This window comes from Muscardinus avellanarius, assembly GCF_963383645.1.
Source record: "Muscardinus avellanarius genome assembly, chromosome: 10".
Taxonomy (NCBI): Eukaryota; Metazoa; Chordata; class Mammalia; order Rodentia; family Gliridae; genus Muscardinus; species Muscardinus avellanarius.
In genome coordinates, this window is record NC_137796.1 from 104,287,375 (window position 1) to 104,307,380 (window position 20,006).

The 20,006-nt window shown below is 51.7% G+C and overlaps 1 protein-coding gene across 1 annotated transcript in view; it reads right to left on the reverse strand.

The window, feature by feature from the left end:
- Positions 1-3,759, reverse strand: part of CIITA (class II major histocompatibility complex transactivator) — a gene marked incomplete at both ends in the record, with an annotated part of 45,646 nt that extends 41,887 nt beyond the window's left edge. The window contains 3 exons of the mRNA XM_080703950.1: positions 2,453-2,546; positions 2,773-2,828; positions 3,439-3,759. Of these exons, the coding sequence (XP_080560076.1) occupies positions 2,453-2,546; positions 2,773-2,828; positions 3,439-3,759 (471 nt within the window). The remainder of the gene's footprint in view (positions 1-2,452; positions 2,547-2,772; positions 2,829-3,438) is intronic.
- Positions 3,760-20,006: the final 16,247 nt, after the last annotated feature.

The window sequence follows — 20,006 nt, forward strand, 5'->3', positions numbered from 1 at the left end:
TTGCCCCCAGCATACAGAAGGGTAAACTGAGGCCCAGAGGGGGCCCTGGCAGCGCTCAAAGTCATGCCTTTGGGAACGGGAGCCAGGACTGGAGCTCAGGTGTGCGAGGGCAAAGCCTCTGCGCTTATTCGCCGTGCCCAGCCGAGGGCCACGATGTGATGGCTTGGCTCTCAGAGTGCACCGCGGCCCCGCCGCCGGCCTGTTTCACGCAGAGGGAATGTCGTGTGGGGCCTTAGTGACATGGGCCCTGGTTCATTTACCCCTTTTTATTGGCACTGGGGATTGAACCCAAGCCCATTCTACACCCCCAGCCCTTTTTATTTTTTTATTCTGAAAGAGAGCCTCACTAAATTGCTAAGGCTTCCCTCGAACCTGTGATCCCCCTACCTCAGCTTCCCAAGCACTGGGATTGCGACCGAGTGCCACTCGCCTGACTTCTCCCCGCTGTTTGATGCCCCTCATGTTCGCCTCCTTAGGTGGTCTGCAGCCATTCAGTTAACCCACTATTGCCCAGGAGAGCTACAGCGCTCCCGCTTTAGAGATATGACACCGAGGTTCAGCGTGGGCCAGCCACGTGGCGAGGTCCCGGCTCGTAGCTAGCAGAGCTTTTCTCCGTTGCCACCGGCCTCTCTCTCCCTTCCCTGGCTCCCTGTGGCTCTACCAGGGTCACCCAAGGCAGACATTCACCCAAGACGTTCCCTGAGCTTTCCTGGGGCTCCGTGTAGCCCGGAGCCCACCCCAGGCCCCCAGAAGTGGGGTTGGGGGGCCTCTGCCCTGGGGCCGCACGGGCCGCTCCATCTGAAGGCGCCTTCTGAATCATGGGCGAGTTTCAGTTTGGAGATGGCTAATCTGGTTTGGGCAGATTTACCGTATCCTCTCTGCTTGTTTAGAAGAGGAAGCCAAGCAGAAAAATGTCACGATGTGTCTGGACTCGGGAGCCCCGTGGGGCCCCCTCCCCGGGCCATGACCTGACGCCTCCGTTTACTCATTTGTAAAGCAGGGCTCGCGGTAGCACACTAGGCCCTATCCATTCAGCATCCAAGAAACGTGCACCACGCCCATGCTCTGTGGGGCGCGTCGTGATTAAAGCACAGGTCCAGGTCCCGTGGAGCTTGATAAAGGACATACTCGGTGCAAAAGTAAAGACCTAGAAGCTGAAGAAGCTCATTCAAGGAGGGGCTCCGAGCACGGGGGGCTGCAGTTCCAAGCGGGACGGGTGGGCTTCGTCATTAACAAGGTAATGGATTTAGGCAGCTGGCTGAGAGGGTGCCTGGGGGAGAGTGCTCCAGGCAGAGGGAAAAGCACGTGTAAAGGTCCTGAGGCCACCAGGTGTGTGGGAGAAAGAGCCAGGGCACCGGCATGGTGGAGTCACCTAGCAAGGCAGAAAAGCAGGGGAGGAGCGGAGCGGTGGCGAGACCGCATCTGCAAGGCCTCTCGGGCCGTTGTTGCTCTTCCTCTGAGTGACGTGGGGAGCGGTGGCGGGCCTAGGTCATCACAGCGTGGCCGAGAGGGAGAGGCACAAAACCCTGCACGGATGATTTCCTCTTCTGAGCCTCCCACTGAAACCCCTGCGTACACCCCACGTGCCTCTCTCTCTCCCTGTTCTCCAGCTCCCCGCCGAGCCTGCTGTCCCCCCCCCCAGTGCTTGCTTGCTGCTGGGGAGGCCAAACCTGGGAGGCCTGGAGGGCTGACTTGCAGGGCAGGAAGAGAGGGGTGCCAGGAAAGGAGGCTGTTCATCCTTCTCTGCCTCCCAGCCCCCCCAGGACCACAACGCCCCGAGCCCAGTTCCACTTTCTGAAGTCACGTGGCCTCCAAAATAAAAATATTAGATCCCCAGGGAGGAAACAGAGTTAAATAACAGGAACCAGCCCCCTCAGAAGTGGGGGAAGAGGCTGAGGCAGGGGCAGCCACGGCGGGAGGGAGTGTTCTGCGGCGGGGGGAGGGCCGCCAGGGCAGAGGGAGGCTCTGACTTGTGGCATCTGCACCCCAGCAAGACCACCCGGGCTGCTTGCGCCCCTGCGGAGAAACCCCCAGAGATGAGCGGGTGGTCCAAGGGCCCCTTCCTTGGGCGTCCGTTAGGATGGAGCGATAGAAGGGTGTCCCAGAGACAGATCGGAACCACCTGGGCGAGAATGGGACCACGGGACCAGGGCCCAAGTAAGGACGGACATGAACTTAGGTCTGGACCTGAGAAGCGCGCCAGGTACGGGCCTCCGATCCTGGTACTTGGGAGGCTGAGACAGGAAGGCCACAGTTTTGAGGCTAGGATACAATAATTTAGTGAGACCCTGTTTCCAAATAAAAAGTAAGTTAGGGCTGGGGATGTGGCTTGGAGGTAGAATGCCCCTGGGTTCCATCCCCAGTAACACACACACACACACACACACACACACACACACACACACACGCACGCACACACACACAGTCTTCAAATGCAGCCTGCACCTCCCACCTGGGGCCCTCTGAGCAGTCTTTGGGTGAAGGAGCGGATGGTCCACGGGTTCAGGAAGGAAAACCAAGCAAAGGGCTGCTGGGCTTTGCTCAGGCTGCTCCGTAAAGGCTCAGAAGATGTCAATCACTGTCAGCATCCACGTTCCCAGTGACTCCACAACCATCAAAACGAGAGCCCAAGAAGGGCCAGAATTAACAGCCCTAAGTCCAGAGGCCAGAAAAGCACAGTTTCACATGCAGAAGTCAAAACAAGCTCACATCTGTAGAAAATACACTGCAACCTGGTGAGCCCCTGCCTGTGCCAGAGAAGGAGACCCGGACCGCTGGAGGAGCCTTGGCGGTGGGGTGGCAGACACAGCAGCTGCGGGCTTGGTGTCCTGTTTAGGACACAAGGGTGGCTGGCGGGTGGCTCACTGCCAGAGCACATGCTCGGCCTGAGTGTGTCCCGGGTTCCACCCTAGCACACCACCCCCAAAATATAAACACCTAAGTGTCATCGATACTCTTTTTTTGTGTGTGGTATTGGGGATGGAACCCAGGGACATTCTACTTCCGAGCTACACCCCCAGCTCTTTTTTTATTCTTTATTTCAAAACAGGGTCTCACTGAGTTGCAAAGGGCCTCACTAAGTAGCTGAGGCTGTCCATGAATCGTGATCCTCCTGTCTCAGCCTCCCAAGTGCTGGGATTACAAGCGTGCGCCACCATGCCCAGCCTATTTCTCCACGTTTGAACCTTTCGATTGGGCCTAGGCTGTGAGCCGTTGCAGGCAGGTGCTGATCTGTGTCCCCGTGCACCCCCGGTGCTGGCGTGCTGGAGGGGCTCGGGGAGCGGCCTGGGCAGGCCTCCCTGCCCTATGTACCCAGGATGATTTCTTACTGAAGCAGGCAGAGCGCCTACTGCTGAGAGGACCAGCTCACCGGATGCCCGATTCCTGTCCATCCACTTCCCATTCAGAAAGGAGAGAGAATCCTTAAGCTTCTCCTACCAGTCGCACCCCTTGAGTCCAAGGGGGTGACCACTTACCACCATGGTCCCTGCAGCTGGACCTCCTCTCGGCCACTGGGGCCTGCAGCCTATTCCAGGCCCACCCCAAGAGGCCCAGGTCCAGGTCTCCTTTCTCCAGCAGGCTCAGAGAGATCTTCCTGGCCAGAGCCTCCCCATCGGGCTCGTGGAGCAGGGCGCCATGGTACTCCCTGGAGAGGAGCTCCTCCTCCAGCAGGCTGTCCAGGAGGGCCTGCACCTGGCGCGGCTGCCGGCGGCAGAGCAGGGTCCGGACCTGGGTCAGTATGGCCTGGAAGTGGTTCATGGCAGCTCTCGGAGGTGGCGCGGAGGCCTTGGCAGGAGCTCGGGATCTCTGCTCTGCCAGCTTGCCGCATCCAAAACGTGAAGTGAAAACCAGGACCGGGGAACCTCTGAAGCTTATTCCTTCTTAGGCAGATTTCCTCATTTGGGTTGTGGGCTGGGGTTCCTGGTGAATGGGCAGAAACAGACTCCCCGGCTGATTCGGACCCCGCCGCAGTTTGCGGGCTGTCACCTGGGTGCACGTGTCCGAGTGTCCACAGCCTGGAGGATTCTGCTTGAATCAACCTAGTATGTGCCGAGAGGCGGGGAGCTTGCCTCTGAGGAGGACCTGGAAGGCAAGGGGTCTTTTCAGAGGTTTTAGCACAGCATGGCGGCATCGTGGATGAGCGGGTGAGAACGTGGATTTGGACTCATCTGCTGGGGTCCACAGCCGAGGTCCACCACTTGGGCAAATGACCTAGCCTTGTCAAGCCTCACCTGTGGAGTGAAGACCACAGTCCTTACCTGAGAGGCTTGTTGGAGCGAAGCGTGCGTGCCATCTGCAATGTGACATAGTCCACCAGATATGAGCCTTTCTTATCCCTGATTAACCATGCAAACAAACCAGGCAGGTGGTGCACCCTGTAATCCCAGTATCTGGGAGGCGGAGAAAGGAGGGATTTGTAGGTTCAAGACCAGCCTCAACAATTAGTGAGAACCTGTTTGAAAATAAAAAATAATAATCTTAAAACAGGGCTGGGGGATGTAGCTTGGAGATAAAACACCCCAGAGCCCTCCCTGCCCCCAGATCATGCAAACTGTCACCTTGAGGTTAATCTCGCCTAACCCCAGGGTTCCCCTCTGCTGAAAAGCTCCCAGTAAAGGCAACCCAGCCTCACCGGATTGCCTTGAGTGTTAAGATTCAATAAACGTAGGGATACAGTAATAAACACTGATTATTTTCTAATATTAGCTCTAGTTTACCAAAGCACAAGACAGAAGAAAATTTGCATGAGAACCAGTCTATCTTAGAATTCTAGAAATTCCCAACCCATCATCATCATCATTATTATTATTATTATTATTATTATTATTATTATACTGGAGACTGAATCCAGGGGCATTCTACTTCTGAGTGACACCTCTAGCCCTATTTTATTTTTAATATTTATTTATTCATTTATTTATTTGGTACTTGGAATGGAACCCAAGGGCTTTCTACCTCCGGGATACACCTCCAGATCTATTTTATATTTTTTATTTGGAAACAGGGTCTCACTAAGCTGCTGAGAGCCTCACTAAGCTGCTGAGGCTGGCTTCGAACCTGCGATCCTCCTGTCTCAGCCTCCCGAGTACTTGGATTACAAGTGTGCGCCACCATGCCCGGCTCTATTTTTTATTTTGGAACAGAGTCTCTCACTATGTTGTGGAGGCTGGCCTTTACCTTGAGCTCCTCCTGTCTTGGTCTCCCAATGACCGGAATGACAAGCGTGCACCACCATGCTCTGCTCCCAACCCAGTTTTTAAATTCACAGCTGACTGCTCTGCTTGCCCGTCTTGAAACACATGGCACCCTTGTTTCCTCTCCTGGCCTCTCTCGCCATCTCGATGGGACCATTGGTATAGTTCACTGTAATTGAGACATAGGAGGATCCCATTCTGCTGAGTCCAGATATCTCACATTTGACCAACTCTACCATAAAGAACAACTCTAAAGTCTGGGAAACATAAAAAAACAACTACCTGAAGGTGCTGGAGGGTAACAGACCAGGCAGGTCCTGGAAAGGTTAATATTCAAAAAATGAGAACATTATTTTTCAGTTCCTGATAGCCTGAAGGCAGGTCCTGATCCGTACTGTGCAGGACAGATAAAAATGATTGGAAAAAAAGTGCTGAGGGTGTAGCTTAGTGCCAGAACACTTGCCGAGCACGCACAAGGCCCTGGGTTGTCTATAACTGCCCACACCCCTAGCTGTCCTCTCAACCATACGTGACCCATAGGGCAGACTTCAAGCAGCTCAGCCAGGAAGGAACTGAGCAGAGATTCCAAGGGCAATCGGCCGTGGAGCCCAGTAGGCACGGGTGGCAGGGCAGGAGACTTTGCATGGGACTCCAGACAGGTCAGTCACCGCCAAAATAAACACAAATGTCAGCGCTGTTCAGAATATATTGGAATCCGGAGCTTGCAACACTAATTATGCCTAGGATACAAATCAAAATTACTTGACAGGCAAGGTGACCAATTTTCAAGAGAAAAAGAAAAGCAATGGAAACTAACACTAAAACACCCAAATGACTCAGATGTTGATATTAGTAGGTAGGGACTTTTTTTTTTAACAGTCCTGGGGATTTAACCTAGGGGTACTCTACCACTGAACTACATCCCTAGTCTATTATTATTGTTATTGTTATTGTTGTTATTATTATTATTATATTTTAGTGGTACTGGGGTTCCTGGAAACCCTTCTACCTTAGTGCTACACTCCCAGACCTATTTTTATATTTTTATTTGGAAACAGGGTCTCTTAAGTCAGTGAGTCTGGCTTCAAACCTGCACGATCCTCCTGTCTCCACCTCCCAAGCACGGGGATTACAAGTGTGCACCACCATGCCTGGAATTTATTATTATTATTATTATTATTATTATTATTATTATTATTTATGGTTATCTTGAGATAGAGTCTTGCTAAGTTTCTGAGGCTGGCCTTGAATTTGTGATCCTACTACCTCTGGCTCCCAAGGAGCTGGATTATAGGTGTGTGTCACTGGGCTCAGCTAGACAGAGATTTTTAAAATTAATTTATTTTTATACTGTGCTTTTATTGGTGCATTATAGTCTCACACTATGATGTACATTATGTGACAGTGATAGGGACTTCTGAAGCTGTGATTATCGCCATGGATTAAGGAGACATAAAAGATGCAAAGGAAAATATGCTTAAAAATGAAAAGATATGAAAATTTAACATAGGATTTTAAAAACACTTAGAAATGACCAAGTGGAAATTATCAAAGCGAAGAACACAATATAGGAAATTTTAAAAATTACTGGATTCTATTAACAGAAAAGTCGAGATGACAGAAGAAAAGTAACCTTTGATGTGGGTAATAGAAATTATCCTCTCTGTTTTTAAATTTGAAGAGCAAAAAGAAAAAGATTGAAAAATGAACCTCAAGGTCTACAGGATGATAGCCAAAGGCTCAACTCGTACATATATGGGTTCACAGAGGGAGAGAGAGGGAGAGAGGGAGAGAGAGACAGAGAGAGAGAGAGAGGGAGAGAGAGACAGAGAGACAGAGAGAGGGGGGAGGGAGGGAGGGAGAGAGAGAGAGACAAAGAGACAGAGAGACAGACAGAAATATTCCCATAATCTCTCCAAATTTGAGAGGAATACAGGAGGTTTGAGAAGCTCGGCAAACCTAAAGGGGGGTGAATACAAGAAAATCATACCCAGGCCCCTCATAGCTAAACTGTTAATACCCAAAATGAAGTGGAACTCCAGGAAGCCGTCAAATCAAAACAACACACTTGATACAGGGGACATTCTCGTGGGATGGCCCGGGGAGGGAGTGGCAAGGGATGCAACGGAACTTCCATGTTTTATTTCACTAGCCGAGTAGGGATTCATAGGCATTCATGTCACTTTCTATAACTTCTGGTGTGTCTAGAATACCCCTTAGGTCGAGTCCTGTGAAATTGTTGGCATTTGTCTTTGATTTGCAAGTGTGGCTTTACCTAGATGACGGTAAGAAAGAACCAAAAGAGGTGTGCCGTCTTGATGCGGGATGGGCTGCTCTCTAATGCTTATATTTGATCCCCCTTCCCCCAGTTATCTGGTTCCCAGCAGGGTGACACTGAACCACACTTTGGGAAACACTGACTTGGCGGTTGTCGTCATGGGTCCATCACAATGGAGACCCAGGTCTTATCTTGTGGTGCCCAGGGGCCTTCGGGAGGGGAAGCTTTTGATCTGAGTCTAGAAAGGTGGAAAGACGGGGTGCTGAGGTCCACAGAGGGGAGGCCATACAGCCTGGTGTGCAGAAGGCATGTGCTCTTGCTCCCAGGGCAGGGCTCGGGGTTCAGGTGGTCTTTGGGGTCACCTACCTGCGGAGTGACAGGCCATGTCCTCTTCCCAAGATCCTGCCCCCTTGGCTTAGAGATTGACAACAGAGATGTAATAACATAATAAACTAGCTTCGGGTACCATTTTGTCGGGAGCATCGTTACTCATCTGCTTTGAGGTCTCCTCGGTCCAGCTTGGGAAGGACGTTGTTTGCACGCAGACAGGCTTCCCAGGACCAAATGGGACCGATAACCGGGGACCCTGACCAATAAGCAAAGAGCCTGACAGTTTCCTTGCTTACCCTTTCCTTCCCTGATGCATCTGCGATGACCTTGGGGTTATTTCCCGGCTCACCCATGTTGCTCAGCCCCACATTGGGCGCCATCTGTAGCAGAAGGCGTTGATATCGATTGATGAGATCAGTCAATCAAATCTCTCACGTGGATAATAACAGAGTCAGCATGGCACTGGGGAGGACGGGAGGAGAGAGATACCTCTGCTCCTGCCGTCCCTGCACCGGCATCTTGCTTTTATTGAGGGTTATAATGGAAACATTATATTATTGATCTCAGGAAATAGCAAAACGATCATGGGATGGATCAGGGAATAACAAGGTCCTCACAGATGGATCAGGGAAGGAAAGAGTAAACAAACAAATTGTCAGGGTCTTTGCTTATTGGTCAGGGTCCCTGGTCATCGGTCCCACTTGGGAAGCGTGTCTGCGTACAAACAATTCCCACTTGGGTAGGCAGTTTGGGCCCCTCCCGAGCCAGACCAAGGAGACCTCAAGGCAGATGACAAACATTGCTCTCAACACCATTTCTGGAGCGTGTAGTGGGTGGCAGCCGCGTTGTGTGTGGCGAGGGTAGCCATTCATCATTTCACGACACAGAAGCAGCCAGAGGCATAAAGCCATCGGAAGGGGGCAGGAACCTGGCACAAACACCAGGCTGTGGTTCTGGACAGGAGAAGGGCCTGGCACACACACGGCACCCACCTGCTGGAGTGGCTGCTTCCTCCTGAGAGGCGGGGAGGGCAGCGCCCGGCTCCGCAGGCCTGGCGGGGCGGGCCCGTGCTGCTGCCCAGCTGCCCACAGACAGGGCAGCGGCTGTTGTGTCTGAACCTGCGTGAGTCACTTCAGTCCGGCCTCCTGGGTTTCCCCCAAGGTGGGTGGCGTTCACTCCTGGCTGCAGCGGAGGAGCCAGACAGGGTGGGTAGAAACCGCAGGCGGTGACCTGCAGGACCCGCTGCGGCTCACACGTGCCCAGTGCGGTGCCGGCCTCAGCAGCTCCAGCACCACATCCTGTGCACCGCTGTCGTCGTCACCGTGGCCCCCCACTCCTGCCACTGTTGCCCCTGCCTCCTCCATCCCATTACCACCACCATCTCCCGACACTAGAGCGGTGGTCACCACCATCAAGTCCCCTCCTCCTCCCTACTGTCAGCCTGCCATGCCCCCCTCGGCCACTCCTACCCTCCTGCCCAGTACCACCAGGACCATCACCACGCCCACCACCCCCATGGCTCCACGCTACCACCCTGCCGCCTGTCAGGTCCACCATGCCCACCGCTGCTTCGCCAGCTCCCTCCATCACCGCCACCTCCTGGCTCTCCGTGGCTTCCATCATCGTAATACTGACCCACATGGCGCCATTACCACTGCAGACCCCGTGGACCCCCGACCCCCGCGCAGCCCTCTCTACAGGGCCTGCACCTCCTTATGATCATCATGAGATGTGAAGCTGGAAGGGGATCCCAAACTCCCCGCTGTCTACCTGGTTCCTCTTAACACTCCTGATAGTGGTGTTGGGACAGCTGGTCGACCCAGAATGTAACCCACTGTCAAGATTCCACTTGTTTCTCCCAGGGGCTCGGTTCTGGGTGGGCATCAACCAGTTGATCCAAGAAGTGAACACTTGTGGAAAGAGCTTGGGAGTTACAGGAACTGAGGCTCAGAGACATCGAGGGTCATGCAGAGGGTCAGGCAGCCAATAACTGCCGGGATTAGGCAGACGGTTTCTGCTGTCCAATTCTGCAAGGACCAAAATTTAAGCCTCTGCCTTGGTCACAGAGCCGGGTGATATGGGTCTTTCGCAAACTCTCAAGGGTGCGGTGGACGTGGAGATGCGCCACCCAGTCTTCCCTTGAAGAGAACGGCCACGGGATGGGCAGACGGCCTCTGGCCTCCAGCTGAAGTGCCTGCAAGCCCTTCCTCAGCTTGCAAGTTAATGCCAGATGCTTCCCGGGCAGTCCTGGCAGTGACAGAGGACCTGCATGGCCAGGTGGCATGGACTCCTCCCTGCGTGGGCAGCACCTGTGCCCGTTCCCTGGACACTGGGCTGAGCCTTCCCAGAGCCACACGCAGCCCGCGTGCACCAGCCTCCACAGCAGTCAGAGGTGCCTGTTTGCTCCGTTCCTGCTTCCTCTCCCCTGTTCTTCCAGAGGCATTGTCCCCTACGAACCTCCTGTCCCCCACTCCAGCTTGGTGTCTGTGCCCTGGAGATCTCAAATGAGGCAGAGGCACAAGTTTACATATCACAGCAGAGGAAATTGTCTTCCTCCCTGGCCTTGAGCCTGGGCTGCGCACAGACATCTTCAGCCTGTGGATGGAGGGCGCGCCGATGCACCTGGACCCCCTGGCAACTGGGACACATCCCAGCCGTGCTAACAAAGCCACCAACGCAAGAGGGTCTCGCTGCATTCGCCATCAGCATAGTGGATTTGTTTGGGGAATTTTTGCTTGTTTTCTCTTCCAGTACTGGAGATTGAACCCAGGGGCATTCTACCTCCGAGCTACACCCTCAGCCCTTTTTATTTTTTTGTTTTGAAACAGGGTCTTGCTAGGTAGCTGAGGGTCTCAATAAGTTGTGAAGTTGTCCAGTTGTAAACATGAGACCCTCCTCTCTCGGCTTCCCAAGTACAGGGATTACAGGTGTGCACCACCACACCCAGTTGTATATGTAGACTTGAATTAATAGTCCACCACGAAAGAGCTCAAGCTAGCCCTTGTTCATCTCTGTACCCCAAGGTGCTCATTTGAGAAGTGAGGTAAATCGCTGGTCAGCGGGAAGTGTGTCCACCTGCCCTGGCACTAGAGTCACCCCACAAGTTCATCCATTAGCTGAGTGCCTCATCCGAGGGGAGTGTTAGAAACACACTGAGAAAACGGGTGTGGACAAAAATTCCCCAAGTCCTGCTCTCCCGGAACTTACGGTCTTAAAGCTCAATCAAAAATCTCTTGATGGCTGGGCGCGGTGGCGCACGCTTGTCATCCCCGCGCTTGGGAGGCGGAGACATGAGGATCACGCAGGTTCGAAGCCAGCCTCGCTGGCTTAAGAGACCCTGTTTCCAAATAAAAATATAAAATAGGTCTGCGAGTGTAGCCCGGAGGCAGAAGGGCTCCATCCCCAGTACTGTCCCTTTAAGGGAAACCAGCTCTGTTAAAGGGAAACCAGGAAGCAGACCTGGCATGCCGGGCAGTGAACGGTCTCTGTGCCAGGATGTTAGAGGGTCAGAAGACTAAGCAGTCAGAGCAGCTGAGCTGGACCTAGCAAGCAAGGACCGAGGTTTCTGGTCAAAGTGTATTTTGTTCTTTCTTTTGAAGTTCCAAGAGTTCAAGATCCAAAGAGACCAGTTCAACTCTTGAACGTAGGCAGTACCTTGGACTTGCCATCATCTCTTACTTCTTCAGCTCCATTTGTCTTTCCTGCTGTACTAGGGATTAAACCCAATGGTGCTCGACCTCTGAACGATCCCCCAAGCCGTTTTCTCTCTCTCTCTCTCTCTCTCTCTCTCTCTCTCTCTCTCTCTCTTTCTCTCTCTCTCTCTCTCTCTCTCTCTCTTCTTTCTTTCTTTCTTTTCTTTCTGTAGTACTGAGGATGGAACCCAGGGGCACTCTACCTCCAAGCTACACTCCCAGCCCAATTTTTCTTTTTCTTTTTTTTTTTTTTTTTTGGTGGTACTGGGGTTCCTGGAAGCCCTTCTACCTCCGGGCTACACTCCCAGACCTATTTTTACATTTTTATTTGGAAACAGGGTCTCCTAAGCCAGCGCGGCTGGCTTCGAACCTGTGCGATCCTCCTGTCTCTGCCTCCCAAGCGCGGGGATTACAAGCGTGCGCCTCCACGCGGGGCTCGGAGGGTCTGCTTTTGCTGTGTCCTGTTTCTGCTCCTGTCTGATCGTGCTGTGTGCCGTGCCGCCTTTCCTGTTGGGCCTTTTGTCTGTCTGTTTTGTTACTGTGAGCCGCTCATCTCCTTGGCACCTCATTGTAGGTGACCTTGGAGTCCCGCTGTCAACGCGGTCCCTTAGACAGCAGGTGACCTCACTTCTGCTGAGCTCCGGGGACCTGGCTTCCAAGTTGTAGCATTTAAAAAAAATTATTAGTGTGAGAGTTTTTGTTGTTCTGTTTTCTACACAGGGGGTGTGGATTCAGGCCACGTACTCTGGTGATGACATGTTCTCAGTATTTTTTCTTTCCCTACGTGCAGCCAAAGATTGAGGCTGGCAGTTGTGGTGTGTGTGTGTGTGTGTGTGTGTGTGTGTGTGTGTGTGTGTGTGTTACTGGGGATTGAATCCAGGGACATTACTACCTCCAAGCTACACCTCCAACTCCTACTTTTTGTTTTGAAACAGAATCTCACTAGGTTGCTGAGAGTCGGGAGTTTGCTAAGGCTGGTCTCCAATCCACAGTCCTCCTGTCTCAGCCTCCCAAGGACTGGGATTACAGATGTGTGCCACCATCACCCGCTACAGCTGTGCCTTTTTACTTTTTTTCTTGTGGTACTGGGGATGGAACCCAGGGGCATTCCACCTTTGAGCTACAACCCCCCCCCCCAGCCCTATTCTTTATTTTAAAACAGGGTCTCACTAAGTTGCAGAGGGATCACGAAGTAGCTGAGGCTGGCTGTGATCCTCCTGTCTCCGCCTCCCAAGTCCTGGGATTACAAGCATGCGCCACCACACCTGGTTTATAGGTGTGTCTTTGACGGAGTTTACTTCTCACCCTGACACAGAGGGCGTGCTCCTTTGGGGTCCAGTTCCGTGCAGGAAGACACTACGATCGTGTGGCATAATGATGTTTAATGCACCTACAATGGCTCCTTGGGATTATAATGGAGCTGAAGGTTTCTCATTGCTTGGCAACCTAGTTATACTCTGTTTCAAAACAAAACAAAACAGCAGAGTGATGGCATGCCTGTAATTCTAGTACTTGGGAGGCTGAGACAGGGCGATCACAGATTCCAGGCCAGCCTCAGCAACTTAATGAGGCCCTCAGCAATTTAGTGAGACCTGTTTCCAAATAAAAAATAAGGCTGGTGTAGCTCAGAGATAGAATCCCCTGGGTTTAATCCCCAGTACTACAAAACAAATAGATAAATAAATAAAAAGGGCTGGGGGTATAGCTGAGAGATAGAGATAGCCCTGAGTTCAATCCCCAGTAACCCTCAAACAAAAACAAAAACAAAACCCCCCAGCTTTTGAGTGTGTCCAGAAGGCACGCCATCCCCCATAGAGGCAGAGCTAGGCTAGCAGCCTATGGTCCTGATGTGGTCTCCTGCTAGAGTTTTCATTAGTTCTTTTCCTGCTGGGACAAAGTTCACTGCCTATGTACTCTAGTAGTTGAGAGAGCTGCGTGCCTGTGGATTTGTCTGTGACAAACTCCGTGCACTAAGAAGAGTACCTCTACAAGAAGACCAAGCCCGCCTGCCATGGGGCCGAGCTCACCTCCTGCTCCGGCTCCGCCCTCTGTCCTGAGCCAGTGGAGCTCCTACAGGGAGCAGCCAGGCCAAAGACCGGGAGTCCCCTGCCCTCCCTCCCCCGCCCTGCCATCTCTTTCTGGATCATTCTATTATGATTATATAACTATTACACTCCTGTACCGTCTTAACCTTCATGCTCACGACCGCACTCCCTCATCTGGGCCCACCTCCTCCGGTTCTTATCCAACCCTGCAGTATTCCAGTGAACACCCCTGACATTCCCTAGAGGCAGGCCGCCACCAGCCCCATCTCCCAGAAGCAGAGGCCAAGACTTGGCTGGCTTCCTGGGTCCCAGAAGATTCCTGTGTTGTGGAGTCTGACTCCGTGCAGCAGTCTCATTTAAGGTCTGGGTCTTAATCACTGCTCTTGAAAGTTTGTTTTCCTCTTTTTTGCTTTCTTTTTTTTTTGTGATACTGGGGATAGAACACAGGGGCATTCTACCTCCAAGATACACCACCAGTCCTATTTTACTATTTTATTTATTTATTTATTTATTTATTTATTTATTTATTTATTTATTTTTGCAGTATTGGGGATGGAGCCCAGGGCATTCTACCTCCGAGCTACACCCTCAGCCCTATTTTTTATTCTTTATTTGAAACAGGGTCTCACTGAGTTGCAAAGGGCCTAAGTAGCTGAGGCTGTCCTCAAACTGCCATCCTCCTGTCTCAGCCTCCCAAATGCTGGGATTGCAAGTGTGCGCCACCGCGCCCAGCTTTTTGGGAGGATTACTGGGGATGGAACCCAGGGGCTTTCTACCTCCAACCAACACCCCCAGCCCCATTTTTTATTCTTTTATTTTGAAACAGGGTCTCACTAAGTTGCAGAGGGCCTCACTAAGTAGCTGAGGTTGTTCACGAACCACAATCCTCCTCTCCCAGACTCTCAAATGCTGGGATTACAGGCGTGCACCACCGCGCTGGGATCTCACTATGTCGTGGAGGGCCTCACTAAGTTGCTGAAGTTAGTCTTAAACCTGTGATCCTCCTGTCTCAAGTACTGGGATTATAAGCACGTGCCACCACGCCCAGCTAAAGTTTATTTTTCTGAATTCAGCCTCAACCCTTCTAATCCACCCTGGCCCAGCAGCAGCTAGAGGAATCTGCTTTTGTTTCTGTTTTATGCTACTGGGGATTGAACCCAGAGGTGCTCTACCTCTGAGCTACATTCACAGCCCTGTATTATTTTTTATTTTGAAACAAGGTCTTCATGAAGTTGCTGAGGGCCTCACTAAATTGCTGAGGCCGCCCGTGAACCTGTGATCCTCCTAGCTCAGCCTCCCAAGTACTGGGATTACAGGTGTGTGCCACCATGTCCAGCTGGAAGGCTGTGTGTGTGTGTTACTAAAGACTGAACCCAGGGGCATTCTACCTCCGAGCTACACCCTCAGCCCTGTTTTATATTTTAATTTTAAAATAGAGTCTTGCTAGGTTAATAAGAGTCTCACTATTTGCTGAGGCTGTCCTCGAACCTGCGACCTTCTTATCTCAGCCGCCCAAGTACTGGGAGTACAGGGGCGCACCACCATGCTCAGCTAGAGGGACCTTTCTAAATTGCAACGCTCATGCTCCTCCCAAACTCAAAACCCTCCAGTGGCTCCCAGTACCTGTCAACACTTCCGTGAGACCATTTCCCACCTGCACAGCTGTCTCTCCTTTCGCTGAAGTTATCTCTTCCTCATTACATTCAGCTATAACCACGGCGTCCCAGCACAGGACCTGGAAGGAAGCCAGGCTGTCCCACCCTCCTGGGACTTTGACCTCACACTCTTCTGCACCCCCTTTAATACCCAGCCCAAATGTCTCTTAGTGGAAGTTTTTCCCTGACCTCGTCTAGCCAGAACTAGTCCCTGCGCCCTTTGCCCTACAGGACCTTGGCAGGAGAGTCTTGACTTCCAGAATCATTAGACCAGACAAAGCCGAGTGACGGTGAATCCAGTGAAAATGGGATGAAAATTTCACAGTGAATATTTCTGAGGGCAGAAGGATTTGGCCGAGATTCTACCTTAAAAACAACCATGAATGCAGCTAAAATGTGTGAACACTGTTCTATCTTTTTTATGCTACTGGAGATTGAATCCAAAGGGGTTCAACCTCTGAGCTACACCCTCCACTCCTATTTTTTTTTTTTTGAAACAGGGTCTTGCTAAGTTGCTGAAGACCTTACTGGATTTCTGAGGCTGGCCTCAAACCTGCAATCCTTCTGTCTCAGCCTCCCAAATACTGGAATTACAGGTGTGCACCATCATTCCCGGTCCCCAGCCCTTTTTATTTTTTATTTTGAAACAGGATCTCTTGTTAAATTGCTGAGACTGACCTCAAATCTGCAATCATCCTGTCTCAGTCTCCCAAACACTGGGATTGCAGGCTCCATGGTGTCTTCCCCGAAGGTGGCTGTGGTTGGGTTTCTGTTATAGCAACAGTTGCTGTGGACTGTGCGCCAGAAGCCTGCCCAAGGGGTTTACTAGCCAGGAATGACTCTGCTTCTCCTGTAGGTGCAGGCAAGTGGTGTTTCCCACATATATCGCTCAGCTCCCCTAATCAGTACGGAGGGCTGGGGGAATTTCAGAGGTGGTACATTCAGGAAAACCCAGTTCAGGGTGGAACCGCCTCTACGGGCCCCGTGGAAGGTGACCCACACATGAGAATCGACTCTTCCCATGATGCTTGGCCTCAGATCCAGTGAGGGCATCTCAGAGCCACCTGTGTGACCTGGAAACTAACAACTACACCTGCGAATAGGGACGCAGATCCCTACACTGTCCTTCCCCCTAATACTGATAACATCTATATTAGTTCCTCTGCTTAGGGAAAGCTTAGAGAGATTTTTAAATATCCTGCTATGCATCCTATCAAGCAACTTGACTTTCAGCTATTTTTCTTACTGTCCTTTAGATATTTCCATACCAGGCATGCCCTACCTCCTCCAGTCTTTTTAACAGAACCACAGTGTTGTACAGAATGGATTCAAAGTTGTTTATTTCACTGAGTCCTCCAGGGTTGTCGCCAGCAATCAGGTCATACACACCCGATTTCCTCCTGAGCCCTGGCTCTTGCCAGTTTGCCCAACCACAACATTGTACTTGTTTCACACGGCTACCATGTGACCACAAGACTGCATTTTTCTGAAAGAAAAAAAAAAAAAAAAAAGAAACAGCATCCCGGATGCCGCCGGGCTTATCATGATGGGGACCTCTTTTTACAAGGTGTGTTTTGCTTTCAATCTCCCAGCCACCTCGGCAGGACGATGGAACTGGAGACTTTTTTTTTTTTTTTTTTGCGGTACCAGGGATTTAAATCCAGGAGCAATCTACCTCCGAGCTACATCCCTGGCCCTATTTTTTATTCTTTATTTTGAAACAGGGTCTCACTGAGTTGCGGAGGGCCTCACTAAGTAGCTGAGGCTGTCCGCGAACTGTGATCCTCCTGTCTCAGCCTCCCGAATGCTGGGATGACAGGCGTGCGCCACCCTGCCCGGCTTGTCCTCGCTATTTACTTCCCGAAGTTTTGGCGCCGTGCTGCCTGGAGGGTGGGGCCGGGAGCTGAAGATGGGTGCCCAGTGTCCTTCACCCTCCCCGAGAGCTTGGCTTCAGATTTCTCTCGCGCACATGTGTGCGCTTTAGTAAGGAGTTTGTGTGGTTGTTTTATTTTTTTTAGATGAAATCTCAGTGTAGTTTTTATTTCTTTGTAGCCTGATTGTTAATAATGCTGAACATTTTTTTACTGCACCCGCTTCCGGGGCCATCTCACCCAGCCCCTCCCCCCTTTAAAGTCCATCCTTCTGTCCTGACTCCTGTGTATCCATCGCCATGCCAGACCTCTGCCAGGGCCTCCACACCCCCAGACCACGTCACAGCCCGACTCCACCTCCGCTTCCTCCTGGAGGCTTCTGGGATGTACCCGCCTGCCACTCACCAGGTCCGGTCTCCCTCTCCACGTTTCCAGAGTCTGCAATCCCTGACGCTGAGGAATTGCTGATAGTTTGGCGCCTTGCAAGGATTTCCACAAGTCCATTGCATACAGGGTGGAACCTGCAACGCTCCTGCCAGCTGTGTGACCTTGAGTGAGTTAGCTGACCTCTCTGAACTTCATCTGTGGAAGGAAAGTAGAAATAAATCCCCACCTCTTAGGGTCGTCAGGGGGCTGAAATGAGATGCAGCATGTGAAACACCCGGGCCCAGCATGTAGTGAGCCCACTACATATTAATAATATTATTATTATCATCTCAAAATGACCCTGCGAGGAGCCGGGAATGGTGGCGCACACCTGTAATCCCAGTATTTACGAAGTCGAGGCAGGAGGATTGCGGGTTCAAGGCCAGCCTCAGCAACCTAGTGAGACTCTGTTTCAAAAAGCGTAAAAAGGTCTGGGGGTATAGCTTGGAGGTAGAACACCCCTAAATTCAATCCCCAGTGTAACAGCAACAACAACAAGAAAATAATCCTGTGAGGAAGATATTTCGATCCCCACTTTACCACGAGGAGCCCGAGGCTCAGCTGCACGGAGCTGCATGTGCAGCCCACAGCCGCAGGCGGGAAGCCAGCCAGAAGCCGCAGCCTCGTCTTTCCGCTCACAGCTTTTAGGAATCCCATCTCGGATACTTCCTGCGCATCGGTATTCATCGCGTGTGTAAATTATGACTCATTCTCGGATTTCCAGTTGCAGCCGGTCACGACGACAGTACCCCGCGCTGCGTGGGCCTTCGGGAGGGCCCTATAGCCGTCCCACTCGAATCGCCCGCAGCCCTACTGTGTGGCTAAGGTGTTTCCTTTTATTTAGCCGACAGGGAAACAGACTCCACATGGCAAAGTTCCTTGCTCACGATCTCCCGGCCAACAAAGGCAAAACCCATCAATAGAAGACAGGTGTGAGCCGGGCGTGGTGGCACACGCTTGTCATCCCAGCATTCTGGAGGCTGAGACCTGAGGGTCGCGGTTCGCGGACAGCCTCAGCTACTTAGTGAGGCCCTCTGCAACTCAGCGAGACCCTGTTTCAAAATAAAGAATGAAAAATAGGGCTGAGGGTGTAGCTCGGAGGTCGAATGTCCCTGGGTTCCGTCCCCGGTACCATAAATAAATAAAAAGGCAGATGTGGCGGTGGCGCTCTCTTGATCCCATCTGCTCAGGAGGCTGAGGCAGGAAGATCTCAAGTTCAAGGCTAGTCTGGGCAATTAAGTGAGACCTTGTCTCAAAAAAAATTTAAAAAATTTTAATTAAAAAATTTTTTAATTAAAAATTTTTAAAAAGGGCTGGGGGTGTAGCTCAGTGGCAGAGTGCTTGTCTAACATAGTGAGGACCCAGGTTCCATCCCCAGTAACACACACCAAAACAAACCATCATTACAAGTCAAGTGCTAACCTGACCTTCTTCCTCCACACACACAATGACTTCTCTTTTTCCTCTCCCCCACCACCAACAGGGTCTGCATTCAGCAGGCGCTTAATTAGTGCCTACTTGAAGCTGCTGCCTCTGCAGTGGGCACGGGCGATGACCCACGGGGGTTGGGGCTGAGCTGCTGCCGTAGCTGACAGCGCCAGCAACTCTGTCCCCATCCCCGGCATCATCGAAGTCTCAGGATCCAAAATATTTTGGGAGAAGATATTTTAAAAACAAGTTGTTTTTTATTTTTTTTTTTTTCATGGAACTTCCTCTCAAGATGGAGAAACCACAGGGGGTAAGTTCTCCTTTCCAAATAAATGTATTAGTCTGCTTCTCCAAATTTTTAATTAATTTATTTATTTTTTGCGGGTCCCAGGAACCCTGGGACATTTGACCTCTGAGCTACACACCCCCTGCCCTATTTTTTATTCTTTATCTTTGAAATAGGGTCTCGCTAAGTTGCAGAGGGCCTTGCTAAATAGCTGAGGCTGGCCGCGAACCGCGATCCTCCTGTCTCAGCCTCCCGAATGCTGGATGACAAGCGTGCGCCACCACGCCCGGCTTTGCTTCTCCAAATTTGAAGTGTGCAGCGGACAAAGACTGACCCCCAAGTCTTGCAAAGCCAACTCTGCCCATCTAGGAACCCGCTTCAGTCTAGTGCCCCCAGTTCTTTAATCAACAAACACACGGCCTAAGAGCCTGCAGACGGCCTCCTGTGCAGCAAGTGTGAAGGCAGGGGGAGGACCTGTGCAGTGAGGAAGGGGACGTCTGTGGGGAGGCGGGGCCAAGGTGGCCCCTCCCCCCGCCGTGTGAAGAGCCCTAACCCTCAGGGGCTTGGAATGGGACTGGATTTGGAGACAGGGTCTTTAAAGAGGTAATCAGGTTAAAACGGCCAAGGGGGCCCTGGTCCAAAATAACTGGTTGGTGTCTTTAGAAAGAGAGATTGGGACACAGACTGATGCAGAAGAGAACTGGGGACTCACCAGGAGAAAACCAGCCATTTACAAACCAAGGAAGACGTTTCCAGAAGCAGCCAACCCTCCAGGCCCTTGGATCTTAGACTTGTGGCCC